This window comes from Phalacrocorax aristotelis, chromosome 1, assembly GCF_949628215.1.
Source record: "Phalacrocorax aristotelis chromosome 1, bGulAri2.1, whole genome shotgun sequence".
NCBI lineage: Eukaryota > Metazoa > Chordata > Aves > Suliformes > Phalacrocoracidae > Phalacrocorax > Phalacrocorax aristotelis.
Genome location: NC_134276.1, coordinates 204,884,508 through 204,902,139, shown reverse-complemented (window position 1 = coordinate 204,902,139; position 17,632 = coordinate 204,884,508). Strand labels below are relative to the sequence as shown.

Below are 17,632 nucleotides of genomic sequence, written 5' to 3'. Positions count from 1 at the left end.
AATACTTCAGTTCAGGAATACTGCTAAATGCAGACCTGGAACACCTATCGTGTCCTGAAAAGGCCTGGAATTGCCATAAACCAAGTATTTCAAAGTGAGGAAAGCCAATGTGAGAGGTCATCCCCACAGAGTGTTAATTCAGTGCAAGTCACCTACCTGTGATTCCTTCTGACACTGTACAGTTAATTACCTTAATTTCCCATTTCTACAGCATCTCACTTAGGGAAAATCTATAATATAAATCAAGATACCTGTTAATCCAGAATACATTCTCTTGCACATGTAGTAGAAGACATTTTACAAGTCTGTCTGAAAATTTTAGTCTTCCTTTGCGAAAGCTTTGGCCAAAAAAATTCCAGTGGCCAGACCTTTGTTAAGACTGTCAGTCATCCCCACCCAAACAAATACTGTGCAACTATGTTACTAGGATAGATATGACGAACTATGAATGTACCTTCTGCTGAGTCATCAGCAGAAATAATGGCAGTAACTTTTAACATTTTTTTTTCCTTTTTCTTACTACTGGAGTATCTCTAAATGCCTGCTGCAACAGCCATTTGAGTTATCTGAAATGTTGAAGCATCCTGAAAACAGCTTTCAACTATATTTCAACGTTCAGACAACCAAAAGTTTTGCAATAGCAGTATGGGCATCAGCACGGCAAATTTAAGCCTACTTACTTTTTTGGCTGGCTTTTCCTTGTTGCTTTCACTGATCCCTTCTGAGGAGTTCAAAATGTTCCCACAGTTGACCAGAAGTTGAAAAACACTGACACAGGGAAATCCACAATCTTACTCTTTGCCAGAAAACTCGCAGCAGGGGGAACAGTTCAATCAAGGTTTTTGAAAGGTTTCGAAGATCTTTGGGTTGAAGCTAGCAACAAAGCGCAAACCGGTTATTTCTTGTTATTACAAGACTGTCTGCAGTCGCTCTGACCTAAACTGCCAGCCCGTAGGTTAAACCAGAGGGTTGCAGTCACTAGGTGAGGAAATGACTGATCTCTCAGCCTTCCTCTGGTTTCCCCTTTCATTTTAACGTTGCAAGCTAGCCCGGGTGCCTTGCGCGTACCCCGCAGCTGGGAGCAGCGCGGGTGCCCGGGCAGCCCGCGGGCTCCGGGGGGCGCGGTGAGCCGCCGCCGGGGCAGCACCGCGCCCGCGACAAGTGCCTTTTACACCGCTCCCGTCGCCCACGAAGCTCCGGCAGCGCCGCCGAGGGCCGGCAGGGTGGGCGCGGGGGGAGGCGGCGGGGGAGGCGGGGAGAGGGGGCGAAGGGAGCGGGGAAGGCGCGGGGAGAAGCGGGAGCACCGCGAGAGACCACCCCGGCCCAGACCAGCCGCCGCCCCAGGATGGCCGAGCGAGAGCCGCGGGCACCGGGAGAGCGCGACCGCCGCCCGGCGCTCCGCAGGGCGAGGCTCGCCCCCCCTCAGCAGGGACCCCTCCACGGCCGGCCCCGCAAGCCGCGCTCCGCTCACCTCCAGGGGCTGCCTCTTTCCAGCACGGCGGCGAGTCACCCACGACGACAGCCGCACACCTCTCCCCTCCCCTCCCCTTCGCGGTCAAGGTGAGCGCCGGGGGTGCGGGGCGGGCGGCGGCGGCGGCGGCGGGCCGCCAGCCCCCGCCTCCTCCCTCCCCCCCTCCCTCCCCCGCCGGCCGCGGGCGGGCGCGGGCGCGGGCGCGGCTGGGACTCGTAGTCCCCCCCGCAACACCCGCCGGGCGCGCACCCGCCGCCGCCTACAAGTCCCAGAATGCCGCGGGGCAGCTCGCCCGGCGCGCGTGTGCTCAGGACTGGTGCGCGGCCCCGCTGCGCGCCGCCGCCCGGGGGGGCGGGTGCCTAGGCGCACTCACGAAATATAAAATTATCACATAAATGTACGCCATTTCTAATTTAATTATAGACATACACCTGGGAGCTGGGGAGGGCACTGGCTAGCAGCGACGCGATATGCAGGGCAGGGCCCGGTTGCCTCTGTCGCGCTGGTGTGCACAGTGCGGCGGTAAGCCTGGTGTTTGTTAAATAAACCCCGGTTGGGTTGTCCCGGAATGCCAGTGAAGAAGCCTCAGGATTTAGTGTCTAAAATTAGTTTGAAAAAGTATGCATCAATGCTCTGTCCTTGAAGAAATGTGGTATATGTACAGCCGGCGTCAGACATGGACATATGCCTAAAAATCCAAGTTTCTGAAAGATTTAGCTGATTGAACACCACAAGAGCCTTACTTAAAATAATTTTTTTTTCTTTTATAATGAGGTGCATATTTTTGTCACCTCTGCTGTCTGAGAAACACACTTGTCAGCCTGGGCCTGGGAGTGGTTGGTCACACAAGTGATGATGTAGTTTCCTATTTAGGGAGGCAAAGGATACGTAGGTATCAATTTCCTTGTGAATGTGCAGGAATTAGTAGCGAAATGTCTTAATACAGCTTTCAGTTCTTGATTTATAAATGTTTTCCAACATAACTGTGCTGGTTTTGGCTGGGATAGAGTTAATTTTCTCCGCTGTAGCTGGTATAGTGTGTTTTGGATTTGGTATGAGAATAGTGCTGACAGCATACTGATGTTTTAGTTGTTGTTAAGTAGTGGCTAAGAGTCCCTGAGTAGTGCCTATACTAGTCAAGGACTTTTCCAGCTTCCCGTGCTCTGTTTCACAAGAAGCCAGGAGGGGAGGGGGCACAGCCGGGACAGCTGACCCCAACTGACCCAAGGGATATCCCACACCAAATGACACCATGCTCAGCATATAAAGCTGGGGAAGAAGAAGGAAGGGGGAGACATTTGGAATTACGGCGTTTGTCTTCCCAGGTAACTGTTAGGTGTGATGGAGCCCGGCTTTCCTGGAGATGGCTGAGCACCTGCCTGCCCATGGGAAGGAGTGAATGAATGCCTTGTTTTGCTTTGCTTGTGTGCACGGTTTTGCTTTTCCTTTTCATTATATTGTTATTGTTATTATTACCATTACTGTTTTGCTTTACCTACGAAACTGTCTTTATCTCAACCCACAGGTTTTCTCACTTTAACCCTTCTGATTCTTTCCCCCATCCCATGGGGGGGAGTGAGTGAGTGACTGTGTGGGGCTGAGTTGCCGGCTGGGGCTAAACCATGACAATAACAGTATCTCTCTCTCTTGCCCAGGAGAAAATGTTTTCCCGACTCTCAGATTCTTAGAGATTTGTTTTTGTATTTAGAACTGGTAGGAAAGAAACATACAAAATTCTTACTCACTGAGATGATGAAAGCATTTTAAAACTGGTGTCTACTGGAATTTATTATTTTGAAAACTGGAAAATGATTCCTTGACAAGTTAGCCCTTGTTAGAGGTTTGGGGTTTTTTTTTTCTAGAATCACAGAATCATAGAATGGTTTGGGTTGGAAGGGACCTTTAGAGGCCATCTAGTACAACCCCCCTGCAGTGAGTAGGGACATCTTCAACTAGATCAGGTTGCTCAGAGCCCCGTCCAACCTGACCTTAAATGTTTCCAGGGATGGGGCATCTGACACCTCTCTGGGCAACCTGTCCCAGTGTTTCACCACCCTCATCATAAAAATTTCTTCCTTATATCCAGTCTAAATCTACCCTCCTTTAGTTTAAAACCATTAATCCTTGTCCTGTCAAAACAGGCCTTGCCAAAGAGGTTGCCCTCATCTTTCCTATAGTCCCCCTTCAAGTACTGGAAGGCCACAATAAGGTCTCCCTGCAGCCTTCTCTTCTCCAGGCTGGACAACCCCAACTCTCTCAGCCTGTCCTCGTAGGAGAGGTGCTCCAGCCCTTGGATCATTTTTGTGGCCTCCTCTGGACCCGCTCCAATACGTCCATGTCTTTTCTGAGTTGAGGACCCCAGAGCTGGACACAGCACTGCAGGTGGGGTCTCACCACAGCGGAGCAGAGGGGCAGAATAACCTCCCTCGACCTACTTCTTGTGATGCAGCCCAGGATACAGTTGACCTTCTGGGCTGCAAGCACACATTGCTGACTCACGTCCAGGTTTTTGTTCACCAGTACCCCCAAGTCCTTCTCTGCAGGGCTGCTCTCATTCCCTTCATCCCACAGCCTGTATTGGTATCAGGGGTTGCCCCGACCCAGGTGCAGGACCTTGCACTTGGCCTTGTTGAACCTCATGAGGTTCTCACAGGCTTGTCTCTCCAGCTTGTCCAGGTCTCTCTGGATGACATCCTGTCCTTCTGGTGTGTCAACTGCACCGCTCAGCTTGGTGTTGTCTGCAGACTTGCTGAGGGTGCACATGGTATTGCTGTCTAAGTCATTGATGAAGATATTAAACAACACTGGTCCCAATACGGACCCCTGAGGGACACCACTTGTCACCGGTCTCCATGTGGACATTGAGCCATTGACCACTACCATCTGGATGCGACTATCCAACCAATTCCTTATCCACTGAACTGTCCACCCATCAAATCTGTATCTCCCCAATTTAGAGAGAAGGGTGCTGTGGGGGACTGTGTCAAAGGCCTTACAGAAGTCCAGACAGATGACATCTGTTGCTCTTCCCTTGTCCACTGATGCAGACACTCCATCATAGAAGGCCACTAGGTTGGTGAGGCAGGACTTGCCCTTGGTGAAGCCATGCGGGCTGACTCAAAGCACCTCCCTCCCCTCCATGTGCCTTAGCACAGCTTCTAGGAGGATCTGTTCCATGATCTTCCCAGGCACAGAGGTGAGCCTGATGGGTCAGTAGTTCCCTGGGTCCTCCTTTCTACCCTTTTTAAAGATGAGCACAACATTTCCCTTCTTCCAGTCCCCAGGGACTTCATCTGACTGCCATGACTTTTCAAGTATCGCAGAGAGTGGCTTGGCAACTACATCAGCCAATTCCCTCAGGACTCTGGGATGCATCTCGTCAGGTTCCATAGACTTGTGTATGTCCAGGTTCCTGAGGTGGTCACGAACCTGGTCTTCCCTTACAGTGGGAGGGGCTTTACCCCCCCGGTCCCCATCTTGTGTTTAAGAGTAATTTAAGAGTAATTAAGAGTGATTTAAATAAAATTTAAAATAATTCAAGCTGAAATACAGTACTTAAAATTCCAGTGTTGTCAAACTGAGAAATTTCAGGGTCAAAACATTTAAAAAGTTGCATTTTTAATAAGAGGTTTGTTATAACTGGTTTTAGCCAAAATAGGCAAAAAGGCATTCTGATGAACAATTTCAGAGTGATATATTAGATACACCACATACATCAAACCTCATGTGCAACGGTACTGGATACCAGTGTTATACAGAACTGGGTAAATTGAAATACTTTGGGAAAGACGTCTTTTTTGATTCATATTTATTTATCCAAAAAGCTATTTTTTTCTGAACTTGGGCATCTGTAGCTTGTGTTAGAACCAATCACCTTATGAAAGTGTTGTGTCACCTCTGACAGACTGAAATTCTGAAATGCTTTATTACCAGCAAAGTGTGTATTGCAGTAACATACCACAGGCAGAGCTCTGCTTTTACACCCTGCACAAAGAGGAGGGAGAGGAGAAAGCCTGAAACAAACAGGTGAATAGCAGATTTCCTGCTAGAAAAATCCACAAAGGTATAAATCATTTTGAATGTTACAGTAATCCACACTGTGGATTATGTTACACTAATTGTGACAATGGTTGCATTTAAATACATGAACTGAAGCTGTTTTTAATTTCTGGTGTACATTTTAGCATGACCTACTGGGGAGGTTAATAGTTCTTTTTATTGCTTCTTTCCAGCATTGTCTAAAATGGTAAAAGATGCTTCAGTTCTTCAGCTCTGAGAGGAGGGTAGGGATTAATATAGTGCTGAACTCAGTAGGAACAAGATGAAAAGAGGATTTTTGGTCAAAACAAAAAAAGGGAGGGGAAGTTAGTAAAGAATAAACAATATGGACAATGGAAAGACTAAAAAGACTCCTTTGGAGAATAATTGGGGGAAATTAGTTAATGGCACATACACCGCTGGAACTGTGTGCTGACAGAGAGCCCAGCGTGAGCCTTGAGAGCTCATCTGGCTCATGGGGGATGGAGCAACAGAAGCCATTGCTCCCCAGCAGCATAAGAAAAGCTGTGAGGCACAATCAAAGGCCAGATCTGGTACTCACTAGCTGGTTAGAGCTCCAGTTGTCAGGCTGTTTAGTTCTCAACTTCCTCAAACAACCGCTGAGAGTGAGTATGGGCACAGAAGCTAGCTGAGGGACTGGGGAGTGGGGAGACTGCTGATGCTTCTGGTTGTCTCATTGGTGTGGACATCCCATATGGGACTTCCCAAATTAGCAAACTGTGTTGGATGGGCTCCATCACTAGTCACTCCCAGCTGCTCCCTAACTACACTTAGAGTTCTCTTAACAGTGAAACAGTTTTCTAAGGCAGAAAAAAACCCCTGAATGTATTTGAACATGGAGCCTTGACCTAGACCCTGTCCTAAGACGCGTTAAACCAGCCAAGTTAGTAAAGCTGAGGTGGACATTTCCAGATTGAAGTGAAAAGTGTTTAAATTTGCAGGGATTTTCCCACTGATTTCAGTGGCTTGGTTCTCAAATTGCTCCTGTTAATAAGTTACTACTCACATCCTATACAGATACACTAGTTATGTCAAGCTTTATTATTGTCCATATAGCACAATTATTCTAGCTCAGGTCCAAACATTGGGACATTTTCCTTTTTACCATGTGAAGTTCCTTGAAAGCTGTTGAACTCAAATCTTTTAAAATGTCCCTTGGAAAGAGTGTGATTTTAAATGAGCTAAGTTGGGTGTTCAGTCATGAATATAAACCAGTCGAATGGCTTTGCACATGCTGTTTCTAGCACACCTGGAGCAATATGGTATCAGCAGAAGGCTCATGTGTATGTGCACAGTCAGTGTACAGGGAAAAAGGGACCTGGGGCTATCAACCAGCTCTCATGGTATCAGCAATAGCATCCTAATGCAGAAGCGGCCCCAAAACCTGTGTGTACTGTGTGTACTGTCCAGTACCTCCCTCAGTCCCACCTTTGGCCCAGAGGCAATCAAGGAAGCAGCTGAGCCATCTGAAATAGCTTCTTTGCCACTAACTCTTCCACAGATCTTCCCTGAGCAGTACAGCTCAAAAGCACAACCACATACTCTTCTTTTTTCCTAAAGCTTAACAAACTTGTTTTCTTTCAAAACAAGTACAGATTCAAACTATAAACCCAGCATTAATCAGTGCCCTCCGGCACAGTACTCCATCCCTGGAATACCATTTTTACTGGGCCCTGCCTTGCTGGGTGCTGGCTCAAACTTTCCCCATAAGGCTCTGGGATAATTAGCCATGCATGTGCCAAAGTCCTTAGGCTTGCTGCCACGTTGCTCCCTTCAGCTGAATCAAGAAGGCATGAGGAAGACAAAGGCAACAGTGATAAAGCATCAGTAACACAGGAGAACACTAGGCAGTTCATCCATGTGTCACCTATACAACTTTTGCAGCCTCATATCTCACTGTCGTTTCTTCCAGGAGCAAAGGCGCTGCCTGCAGATGGTAGATGCTCCATCTGCTCCCTCACAGGAGATGTGCTGCGAGTGGTCGCATGGTCTCAGCTGCTCCAGATTGCTAACAGCCCTCAAAGAGCTCTTCAGGGTCATGCTTAGGGTAGACAAACCCTTTTGCTGATCAGGTTGGTTTTGGGGCTCCCTCACCAGCTCAGGATTAAGAGAGCTCCCCTCTACAGCTACCTTGTTCCTGTTACTCCAGTGTTGAGTTGTGCTAAGTTAAGCCTTGCTACAGAGCTGAATTGAACAGGGTTTATCTGTTGTACCCTGCTACTTGTGTGTGGCCCTTTGCGCATCCATCAGCGGGGCTTACAGAGCCTTGTACTGGCATCCTGCTTGGATAATAACCAAACCTCATTCCCCACTGATGGATAAACGATGAGGTGATGCTGTGGCAGCATTTCCACCCAGTGACATTTGCCCTGAAGGGTTAGCATGTTAATGAAACATAGGTCCATGTTTATGGCTGTTGTCATGTCTCTTTCCAAATGTTTTCCTATCTAGACTAAACAAACTAACTCTCCTTGGAAGCTCATTGTTTTAAGAGTCTTGTTTTTGCTGGTGTACTCTGCAATCTCTCTAACTTGTTTACTTCTGCATTTAAGCGAAGGGCTCAACAGCTGACAACTGCCCTCTACTTTACCACCACTGACAGCTGTATATATATATTTACCGTGTTTTACCATAAACACTTCTATTGATATAATGCAAAATGGCAGGTTTTTAAAAGGCTTTATGCTGTTGATTCTCTTCCTATGGTTTTGCTGCCTAGCCAGATATTTACCCACTTTGTGTGCTGGTACCTTGCTCTTTGACGATGCCTTGTCCTTTAGTGTATTTGCTGTGTTATTTCATTTCTATGCAAAGCCTAATTTGGTCCTTCAAAATACTTGTGCTACACTCACTTCCTCTCACTGAGATAATCACCTGTGGATGAAGCAAGCTAAGAGAAGAACATTCAGGCAAAACTGTGCGAACTTCAGGTGTTCGTTGTTCCAGGAACTCCAGCAGGTCAGAGCTTTGTATTCCTGTATTTTTATTTCATTTCTTTTATGTTCTCCTTATTCTACTGGAACATGGGTTAGTTAGCTGATAGGACCAATGAGGAAGATATAAGGTATACTAAAAGCATCAGTTTCAATAGTTATGCCTCCCAAAGTTTTATACCGGTAGATAAGCTTAGTACGTTTTATAGCACTGTCACTGTTTTATTGCCATTGATTATGTGCTGTGTCCCCTTTGCTATTTTAACAACTATTTAATGTCAGATGACTCATTGTTTTCAGTCATATGGGAGGAAAAATAAAACAGTATGTACCCTGAGCATGCCATATATGTACACTACCTTGTGTGCTGTAGGAATGGAAAAAATGTAAGGAAGAGGTTCCTGGAATCTGGATGAGAAAATGATAAGATCACTTGGAAATCTACCAGCAAAGATGATTTTCTTGAGAAAAGCCTGCACCCAGTTTGTAGTGAGTTCTGGTGAAATGCCTCAGGGAATTCCTCAGTAGTCATAACCGCATGCATTATTGTCAAGGTTTTAGCTGGGATAGAGTTAATTTTCTTCACTGCAGCTGGCATAGTGCTGTGCTTTGGACTTAGTATGAAAATAATGTTGAGATAACACACAGATGTTTTAGTTGTTGCTGGGTAGTGTTTGTACTAGTCAAGGGCTCTTCTAGCTTCCCATGCTCTGCCGGGTGCACAAGAAGCCGGGAGGGGAGGGGGCACAGCTAAGAGAGCAGATTCAAACTGGCCAAAGGGACAATCCATATCATGTAACGTCATGCCCAGTATGTTAACTGGGAGGAGCTGCCCGGGGGAGGGAAGTGGCAATCACAGCTTGGGGACCGGCAGTGTCGGTCGGTGTGTGGTGAGCCATTGTATCGTTTGTGTTTTTGGTTTTTTTCCCCTTTTTCCCTTTTACTTTTTTACTATATTATCATTATTGTTATTATTAACATAATCATTATTATTATAATTATAAATTTATTTTCATTATTAAACTCTTCTTATCTCAACCCACAAGTGTTTTTTTTTTTTCTTATGCTCTTCTGATTCTCTCCCACATCCCACAGGGGTGGGTGGAGGGAGTGAGCGGCTGTCTGGTGCTTAGTTGCCGACTGGGGCTGAACCATGACACTCCTTTTTGGCACCCAACGTGGGGCACAAAGGGTTTGAGATAATAACAGTTGCTGGTCACAGCATTGATTCATCTGTTCTCAATATTAGTTTGTCCAATCTACACCATGCTGATTTTGAAGTACACGTTAAAAATTGCTGTTAGTTTTTGTAGTTTGCTGTGCTCTGCAGTGATTAGAGATGTTTTGCCTCGGAGATTTGTTATTAAAACTCTGGCCTTGAGAGTTATTGGTTATTTGGGTCTTCTGTGGAAGCCTTTACTGTACTTCAGGTACCACCTCATGGAGACAATTAGCAATTATACCTCCTCCTCTGAGAGTTTTTTTATGGAGGAAATACAGAGTGGCACCTTAGCTTCCATCTTATATAATGCCTTCTCCTTCATTACAACAACTTTTCAGTATCTTGAACATCCTTGGGTAGTTAAGATACATCTGTTGGTATTGCTTTGGCAGACGATTTCAGTTCTGTCTAAGGTTAATAAGCAGTTTAAGAATATCACCCAGAGATCTGCCCCAAGGCTCAATAGCTTTGTGTGGCAGGGTATGTGGGAGAGTATGGGCAAATGCCTAAGACAGTGGGCACCCCCAGTGTTGTGGGACTTCACCCCTGAACAAGTGCAGAATCCTGAAAAATTAGTAGAATATTTGGAGGAAGTATGTTGTCACCCTGGCAATTCCAGAGAGATACAAATCACTGCAATGTGCTGGGGCCTGGCCCATACCTACCAATCCCTTTTTTACACTATTCAGTACCCCCAAGGGAAAGAGAAGGCCTCTGGATCTAAAAGGACAAGGAAAGCGAGAAGCACTGCAGCCACTCAAACCCCTGTGACAGATGCTGCAGCTACTGCAACCCCGGTGACAAGTGTTGCAGCTGAATCAGAGGACCAACCTGTGCCAGTATCAGTTGCCCCTATACACAAGAAGAAATCTTGGAAGAGAAAGTCAACTTGTTTAGAAAGAGATGATGGAAGATCAGGGCCACCATGAGGAGAGGAGGAGGAAGAGGAAGAACTTGTAGAAGAAACGGGACCACCTGATCCCTATCCTTCAGTGAGTAGTGGAATATAAGAAAAGATTCTGGCCGTCGTTCAGGTGAGCACACTGTCACCTGGCTGCTCCGATGCTGGGATAAAGGGACCAGCAGTCTGGAATTAGAGGGGAAGGAAGCCGAACAACTGGGATCCCTTCCTAGGGAAGGGGGCATTGACAAAGCAATTGGAAAACAAACACAAGCCCTCAGCCTCTGGAGGTGACTCCTGTCCAGTGTGAGAGAAAGGTATCCCTTCAAGGAAGATATTGTATATCACCTAGGGAAATGGATGACCATGGAGAAAGGTATCCAGTACCTGAGGGAACTAGCCGCGCTTGAGGTGATTTATAGTGACCTGGATGATCAACAGTCATCCAAAGATCCAGGTGAAGCCGAGTGCACACGACCTATGTGGCAGAAGTTTGTATGGAGCGCACCATCGACACATGGGAACTCATTGGCAATAATGTCCTGGAAAGATGACGAGGCACCAACGGTGGCGGAGGTGATTGATAGACTCCGGGATTACAAAGCAAATCTCTCTTCATTCCTTGTCTCAGCTGTGGAGAAACTGTCCCGGGAGTTCCAGCAATTCAAAGAAGATATGTCCTACTCCCCACCAGTACGGACCGGTATCTCAGCCATTAGGAGTAAGAGTCCCTTTGCTCAAGAGAAAGAATACACACGACGGGGCACCCTATGGTGTTACCTGCATGACCACGGAGAGGACATGAGGAAGTGGAATGGAAAACTTACCTTGACCCTAGAGGCACAGGTACGTGAGCTGCAAGGAAAAACAATCACTCAAGGGGGTTCCTCCAGGAAAGCTGCTGCTCTAGTTTCCAGTAAGCAATTCCCCAGACAGAAGAGTAGAGGCACTGATTTTATTTCTGATCTTAACAGAGACACTTGTGATTCATATTTACCGGAAGTGAGTAACGAATACTATGATCAGGACTAGGGGGGCCCTGCCTCCAGCCAGGTGGAGGAAAGGGATAACCGGGTTTACTGGACTGTGTGGATCCGATGGCCCGGCACATCTGACCCACAGGAGTATAAAGCTTTAGTGGACACCGGCGCACAGTGCACCTTAGTGCCATCAAAGTATATAGGGGCAGAACCCGTCAGCATTGCTGGAGTGACAGGGGGATCCCAAGAGCTAACTGTATTGGAGGCCGAAGTGAGCCTAACTGGCAATGAGTGGCAGAAGCACCCCATTGTGACTGGCCCAGAGGCTCCGTGCATCCTTGGCATAGACTACCTCAGGAGAGGGTATTTCAAGGACCCTCACAAATGTGAAAAGCAGCTTCTCTGATTATGCTGGTCTCTTACCTGGAAAAAGAAGTCAGATTAAGTGCCTCATTGTGTCTAAAGACTTTAAAATAAATTAATTCCTTAGCAACATACTAGCTGCACACACATTTTAGATTGAAATATCACCCATCTATTAACATATTAGGGTAAATAAAATTATCTTTAAAAATAGGAATGTTTATATCTTACATTTTTGTTTGTTCAATGGGCAAAACGTCTATTAAAATATTTTAAAATCTCTTGCCCAAACATTAAGTTATTATATTCATTAATAACATCATTTTTCTTCTTCCTGGTCTTTCTCTGAATAGATCCTTTATCTTGTTTCAAGGATTGAAAGGGCACACACTGCTCTCTGGAACAGTACAGTTGAGTTTGCAGCTGCAGGAGGCTGGGCTGTTGCAGTAAGTTTCCAAGTCTGTCAAAGGTCTGTTGCGTAATTTTGACCAAGCCAAGGTTTTGACTAGTTAGTCACTAAATGATGTCCTTTCTTCCTGCAATGCTCAGGTACCTTTGCTTAAAAACGTCTTAAAAATTAAACACTTTTTAGGTGGCTGAGCATGGATGTGTAACAAACACCATTCTGGTTTAGACCAGTATAGTGTCAGAAGCAGATGTGCATGATGTAAGAGCATAGCAGGTATATATGATAATTCTCTCTGATGAGGAGTGGCTGAGGGAACTGTGGTTGTTTAGCCTGGAGAAAAGTAGGCTGAGGAGAGACCTTATTGCTCTCTGCAACTACATGGAAGGAGGTTGTAGCAAGGTGGGTGTTGGTCTCTTCTCCCAAGTGACAAGCGATAGGATGAGAGGAAATGGCCTCAAGGTGTACCAGGGCAGGTTTAGATTGGATATTAGGAAAAATTTCTTCACCGAAAGGGTTGTCAGGCATTGGAACAGGCTGCCCAGGGAAGCGGTGGAGTCACCATCCCTGGAGGCATTTAAAAGACATTTGGATGTGGTGCTTAGGGACATGGTTTAGTGGTGGACTTGGCAGTGCTAGGTTAATGGTTGGACTTAATGATCTTAAAGGTCTTTTTCAACCTAAATGATTCTATGATTCTAAGAATTAGCAACTTTCTCTGTTTTGAACCAGGTTCCTTATGTGATGCACCGTAGTCCTCAGAGCTTGGAAATGCTGATTCGCACTTTGCATATTGGGTTTGCAGATAAAGACAAGTGAGAGTGTGCGTTGGTCTGTGGTCCTGTTCCATTGTTTCATTCCTTGCACCAGGACCTGTTCCAACAACCATGTTATGCCCACAGGTGGGAATGGGAAGATCTCTTTGTTTTCTTTGCAAAATGCTGTTAAGTGTGGTGTACTAAATGTTAAAAAATACCATTGATGTTTGCATTAGAATCTAAGTATTTAGTAAAAGAATTTGGTTTATGGTTTCATATAAAGCCTGCATGGCTTGAAAAGTCTAACGTCAGAATTGTTTGTTGACATTATTTTTATTGAAGCATTGATCTTTAGCTTGGTTCACCATAAGGTGAAGCATTTTATTTACGATAATAGACAGTTTAGGGCTATAAGGGCATTATAACGTTGCTGGTGTAGATACAACTTTGTCAGAAGATACAAACATGACCCGCAATAGAATCAAACACCAAAGAGAACACCATGAAACGTTCACTGTTTACAAATCACTTCATTACTACAGACACCAAATGGCAGTTACTGTAAGTAAATCAGTTGCAGAGAACTGACTACATTTAGACAGGGAATTGGGAACTTCTGTTTGGGGCTTCATCCACAATTGCTTAGTAGAAAAAAGTTTAATGTCAAGCATTCTTTCTTATCCACAAAACAATGCTAACCAACAGACATATCAAAGAATAAGACTGAAGGATATAAACGGCTTTACAACTACTTTTGCAATTATCTTCTTAATTAGGTACTTTGATTTTTTTTAATGCATGTTGTCAGAAGGTAAATAGCCCAAAAATCAGCAGCAAAAATATTACAACAACAAAACAAGTAAATACAGTGCCAATGTGTCATGTTGTAGAAGAGAATACAAAGAGGACAAAGAATGATAACTTAATCATATAAAATGACACAGAGCTGAAATACAGTGCACTTAAATATCTATGTGACAAAGAATGTTAAATTCTGTACTTAGTACGTAGGTTTTTTTAAACATGAAATCTGAAAAGTCTTTGTGCTTAAACTTTTTCTCCTGTTAAACATAATTAGTTTCTTACTTCCAATACTGCCACTGTAACTGATATTACAACAGATCACAATTTTCACAGACACATCAACATTGAAACATTTACCTATGAGAAAATAAGTCACTTCTCATTAGTTCACAGTGCGAAAAAAGTGGTGTACACTCTGTCTTGAGAAAGGCTTTCAGTTATTCATCAAGCCAGTTGCAGAAAAGTCCTGATACCAGATGCAGTGCTAGTTTTAAAGAATGGAAAGCAACACATCACATGTTGGGAGGAAAAAAAAATAAATTTCTCGTTTCTTCATGGATATCGTCTAAGTGACCTTCGTCTTCTGTTGTAGAAATGCCTGAGCCCATGTTGCCGTGAAAAATTCATCATGTAATTTTGTTTGCGAGTGCTGTTAAAATCAAAGGGTTGGGGGGAGGAAGAGAAGAGTGTCAGTTTTTTATATGTAGTTTAAAGTCTTTCAGAGCAGTGAGTTAGTGGGACAGAGTCTCCTTTTTCCTTGCACGGCCTTTCAACCCCACATAAAGTGATGTGTATTGCACCCTTTGGACAGCAGCAAGGTGCAAGGCAATTGAGAATCTGTCCCACTTTGCTTTTATTTACAATTTATTATCTTATGGAAAGGTTAAGAGCTTTCAGCTAATGGAAACTTGTGCTGCCTAGGACCAGATTCACTAAAGCTGTATGCACTTCATACCCTCTCAATATAGGGCATTTCTCTACAGTGGTTTTATACCCTAGTTATCCTTCTGTCTTAGATCATTAACTGCTTTATCTTGAGAACAGAAGAAAAGCTTTACTCCACTTCTTTACCTTCCACTTTTACTATATAGGAAGTGAAGTACAACACTTACGCAGACTTAACATTTTCTTCCCCTATACACTCCCACCCAAAATTAAAGGAATATCTAGGAAAAAAGCATCATCACATCTGGGAGGAGACCAGTCAAGAGGCAACCTGACTGCAGACTCATTAATAGAAGGGACACTTGTTTGGAAGACCTACCTGGCGGACAAGACCAATCCCACCTAACATAGGTTTCTACTTCTTTCATTGAGGGAAGAAAGAATCATGAAAGGGCAGCAGTGGACAAGATGGCTGTATGGGACTTTGGTACCTGAAACTCATCTAACTCCTAAGGGCTGGATCCCACCTTCAGTTTCCAAATTTCAGCAGCTTTGGAAATGGAGCTGTAACATCTGTGGTGCATCCTTGTGAGCCTACTCATGGCACAGAACTACATGTGCAGCACCACAAAGCCTCTACATCCTACTGCCTCTGCTGTGGCAGGGGACTGCAGAAGAGCCACAGAGCTTCGTCTGGCCATGCCTCTTTTTGGTCCCTTTATATACATATCCGTACCCCTGGTGCATACACACAAATACAGGTCTACACAAAGCTACAGCCAAATGACATTCAGAATTACATAAGAATGAAAAGATTTGTGTACTCTGTAGTTCTGGCACAGAATGTCTCCTCTCAGATCTACTACTTGTAGAGCACTTGGCCAGCCATATAGAGCAGCTGAGATGTGGCTATAAGAGAGACAGTCAGTCAGTCTTGCACACTGGTCTGTAGAGTCCCCAGGTATGGGAAAGACCTTTTGATTGGAGAACTACTTTTAAAAATAAAAATAGTATCACATACTGCAGCCAGACTAGATTTTAGAACCACCTGCAAGCCCCTCTCTCTGCATGCAAAAATGGCATACAAAATACCCCCATGGATGCAGTCAGAAGTTGCAGTTTCTTTAAGAATTGGAGCACAGCATTAACCATGCAGACCCTGAGGGCAACTCCAACAGACATAAAGAGCTTCACCCAGGAAGAACTGCTGGTGACTGTGTGGCCAAATTTTTGGTTTCCAGGGGAAAGTTGCTGCAAAGTCAGTGAATCTATGTGGTCTCAGGCCGAGTCCTTCTCCTAATCCTCCCTGTCCACTTAGGACCTTGTGCTTTCTAGCTTCTTCCTGAAGTGGAAGAAGGATGCGTGGCCTAAGTGCCTTTATTTCAAAGGACTGAATGTTACCAGGAGCCTCCAAACCAAGAAGTCCATCAGATTTTAAAGGTGATCTGTGAAGTAAAGGCCTGCAGTAGACATTACAGTCAACAAATCTCCCAGGGCCGGTTTTCAATTGTGAGTTTTCTCTGTGAGTAAACTGTAAATACTCATACTGAATCAGTCACACTTTCCTCTCTAGTGCATAAGCTTATTTTTAGTGAATGTGGCCCTTAGGAAAAAGAAGTAATTGCATGCTTTGCAAAATATGTATGATCCTCCAGAGGGAAAGATAGCTTTTGCTGTAGTATATTAACTTCATCTAAAAAAATGTGTATAACAAAACTACACCCTTTTCAACAGCTGATCCAGAATGTGATTGACTAAATCGAATAAAAGCAGTTGTGTCAAAATATAGGATGTAACCCCTAAGCAAGTCCAAGTTAATTCCCAACTAGTTTTCCAAGGCTTTGCAAATTTCTTCACCCAATTTTACAGAAAAATTACTTCTTCCCCCCCCACGCCCTGGGATGTGCATGCATGAATGAAATAAAATCCAGCTCCTGGTGACAATGAATGCAAACAGATCTAGACCCAGCGCAACTTTTGGTGCTTTCAGAGTAAAACAGCACTCTAGAGCATTTGGCAAGTAGGAGAGGAGTTGATATTTGAGACTGATTCATCCAGATTTCTTCTAGTGAAAAGGTCTGTGCTAATTTGTAGGAGCTTTATGTGAGAGCATAACAGCGGTGAGTCTATATAGTTTTAATGCCACTTGGTAGCTCAAGTGCAGAGAAGCATTGAAGATCCGTCTTTAATCTGGTCCCTTACTCATCTCTGGAACATCACCCTCACTGCAATGCCAAGTGCCTCACTGAGGAAGGCAGGAGGGAAATCACGACCCCCAAACCCACTCCTGAAAGTGGCTGCTGTTGGTCATGAGGCTTGAAGGAGGTCTTATCTTTCCTTCCCTTATTGCCTGGGAAGTGGGTGGTTCCTTAGACACAAGGCCTTCAAGGCAACATCCCATCTCTCAGGAGAGCATCCTAACCATGAAGTGAGGATGGAGCACCCTGTGCTGGGAGAAGGCTGCTCTGCAGCCAAAATGCAGGAGATGGGGGCCTGGGAGAAAGCACTACCCAACTCCGAGTGGCCTCACTCTAGCTACATGGGACCATGTCAATATGTTTGGCTGAAAAAATTGCTGTTTCTGCACCTGGTTAAATTTAGGACTGAGCTTGGCTGTGAGATCCTCAGCTTGGGCATGAGTTGGGCAGCCAGGGCACATGCTGAGCTGCAGTTCTTGGCCTGGGGGCCTTCATGTTCCCGTCTCCCTCCTGCCTTTGGTCTGCTCATATTCAGCAGCAGTTTGGCAGAGATTTTCAGGACCTGTTTTGGACGTTGCTAGGCCTGTATTTCACTTCAAAGGTCACTTGAACCATTTTCTATCTGCCATTAAAACTGATGTTTAAAACAATG

The 17,632-nt window shown here is 45.0% G+C and overlaps 2 protein-coding genes across 5 annotated transcripts in view; both read right to left on the bottom strand.

Annotated features, from left to right (window-relative positions):
• SLC26A5 (solute carrier family 26 member 5) overlaps nt 1-1,561 on the bottom strand; it is a 39,472-nt gene extending 37,911 nt beyond the window's left edge. For 2 of the 4 annotated variants that reach the window (XM_075081420.1, XM_075081430.1), the window contains exons 1-3: nt 1,472-1,561; nt 681-768; nt 191-230 (exon numbers count right to left, since the gene is read on the bottom strand). The gene's annotated coding sequence lies outside the window, so the exon portion shown is untranslated. Of the gene's footprint in view, nt 1-156; nt 231-680; nt 770-1,471 lie in introns of those variants that run through there. The other 2 variants (XM_075081431.1, XM_075081429.1) reach the window with 2 other exon arrangements.
• Nucleotides 1,562-13,407: 11,846 nt separating this feature from the next.
• Nucleotides 13,408-17,632, bottom strand: part of RELN (reelin) — a 297,550-nt gene continuing 293,325 nt past the window's right edge. The window contains exon 64 of the mRNA XM_075081418.1: nt 13,408-14,546. Coding sequence (XP_074937519.1) covers nt 14,450-14,546 — 97 coding nt within the window. The 3' untranslated portion in view covers nt 13,408-14,449. The remainder of the gene's footprint in view (nt 14,547-17,632) is intronic.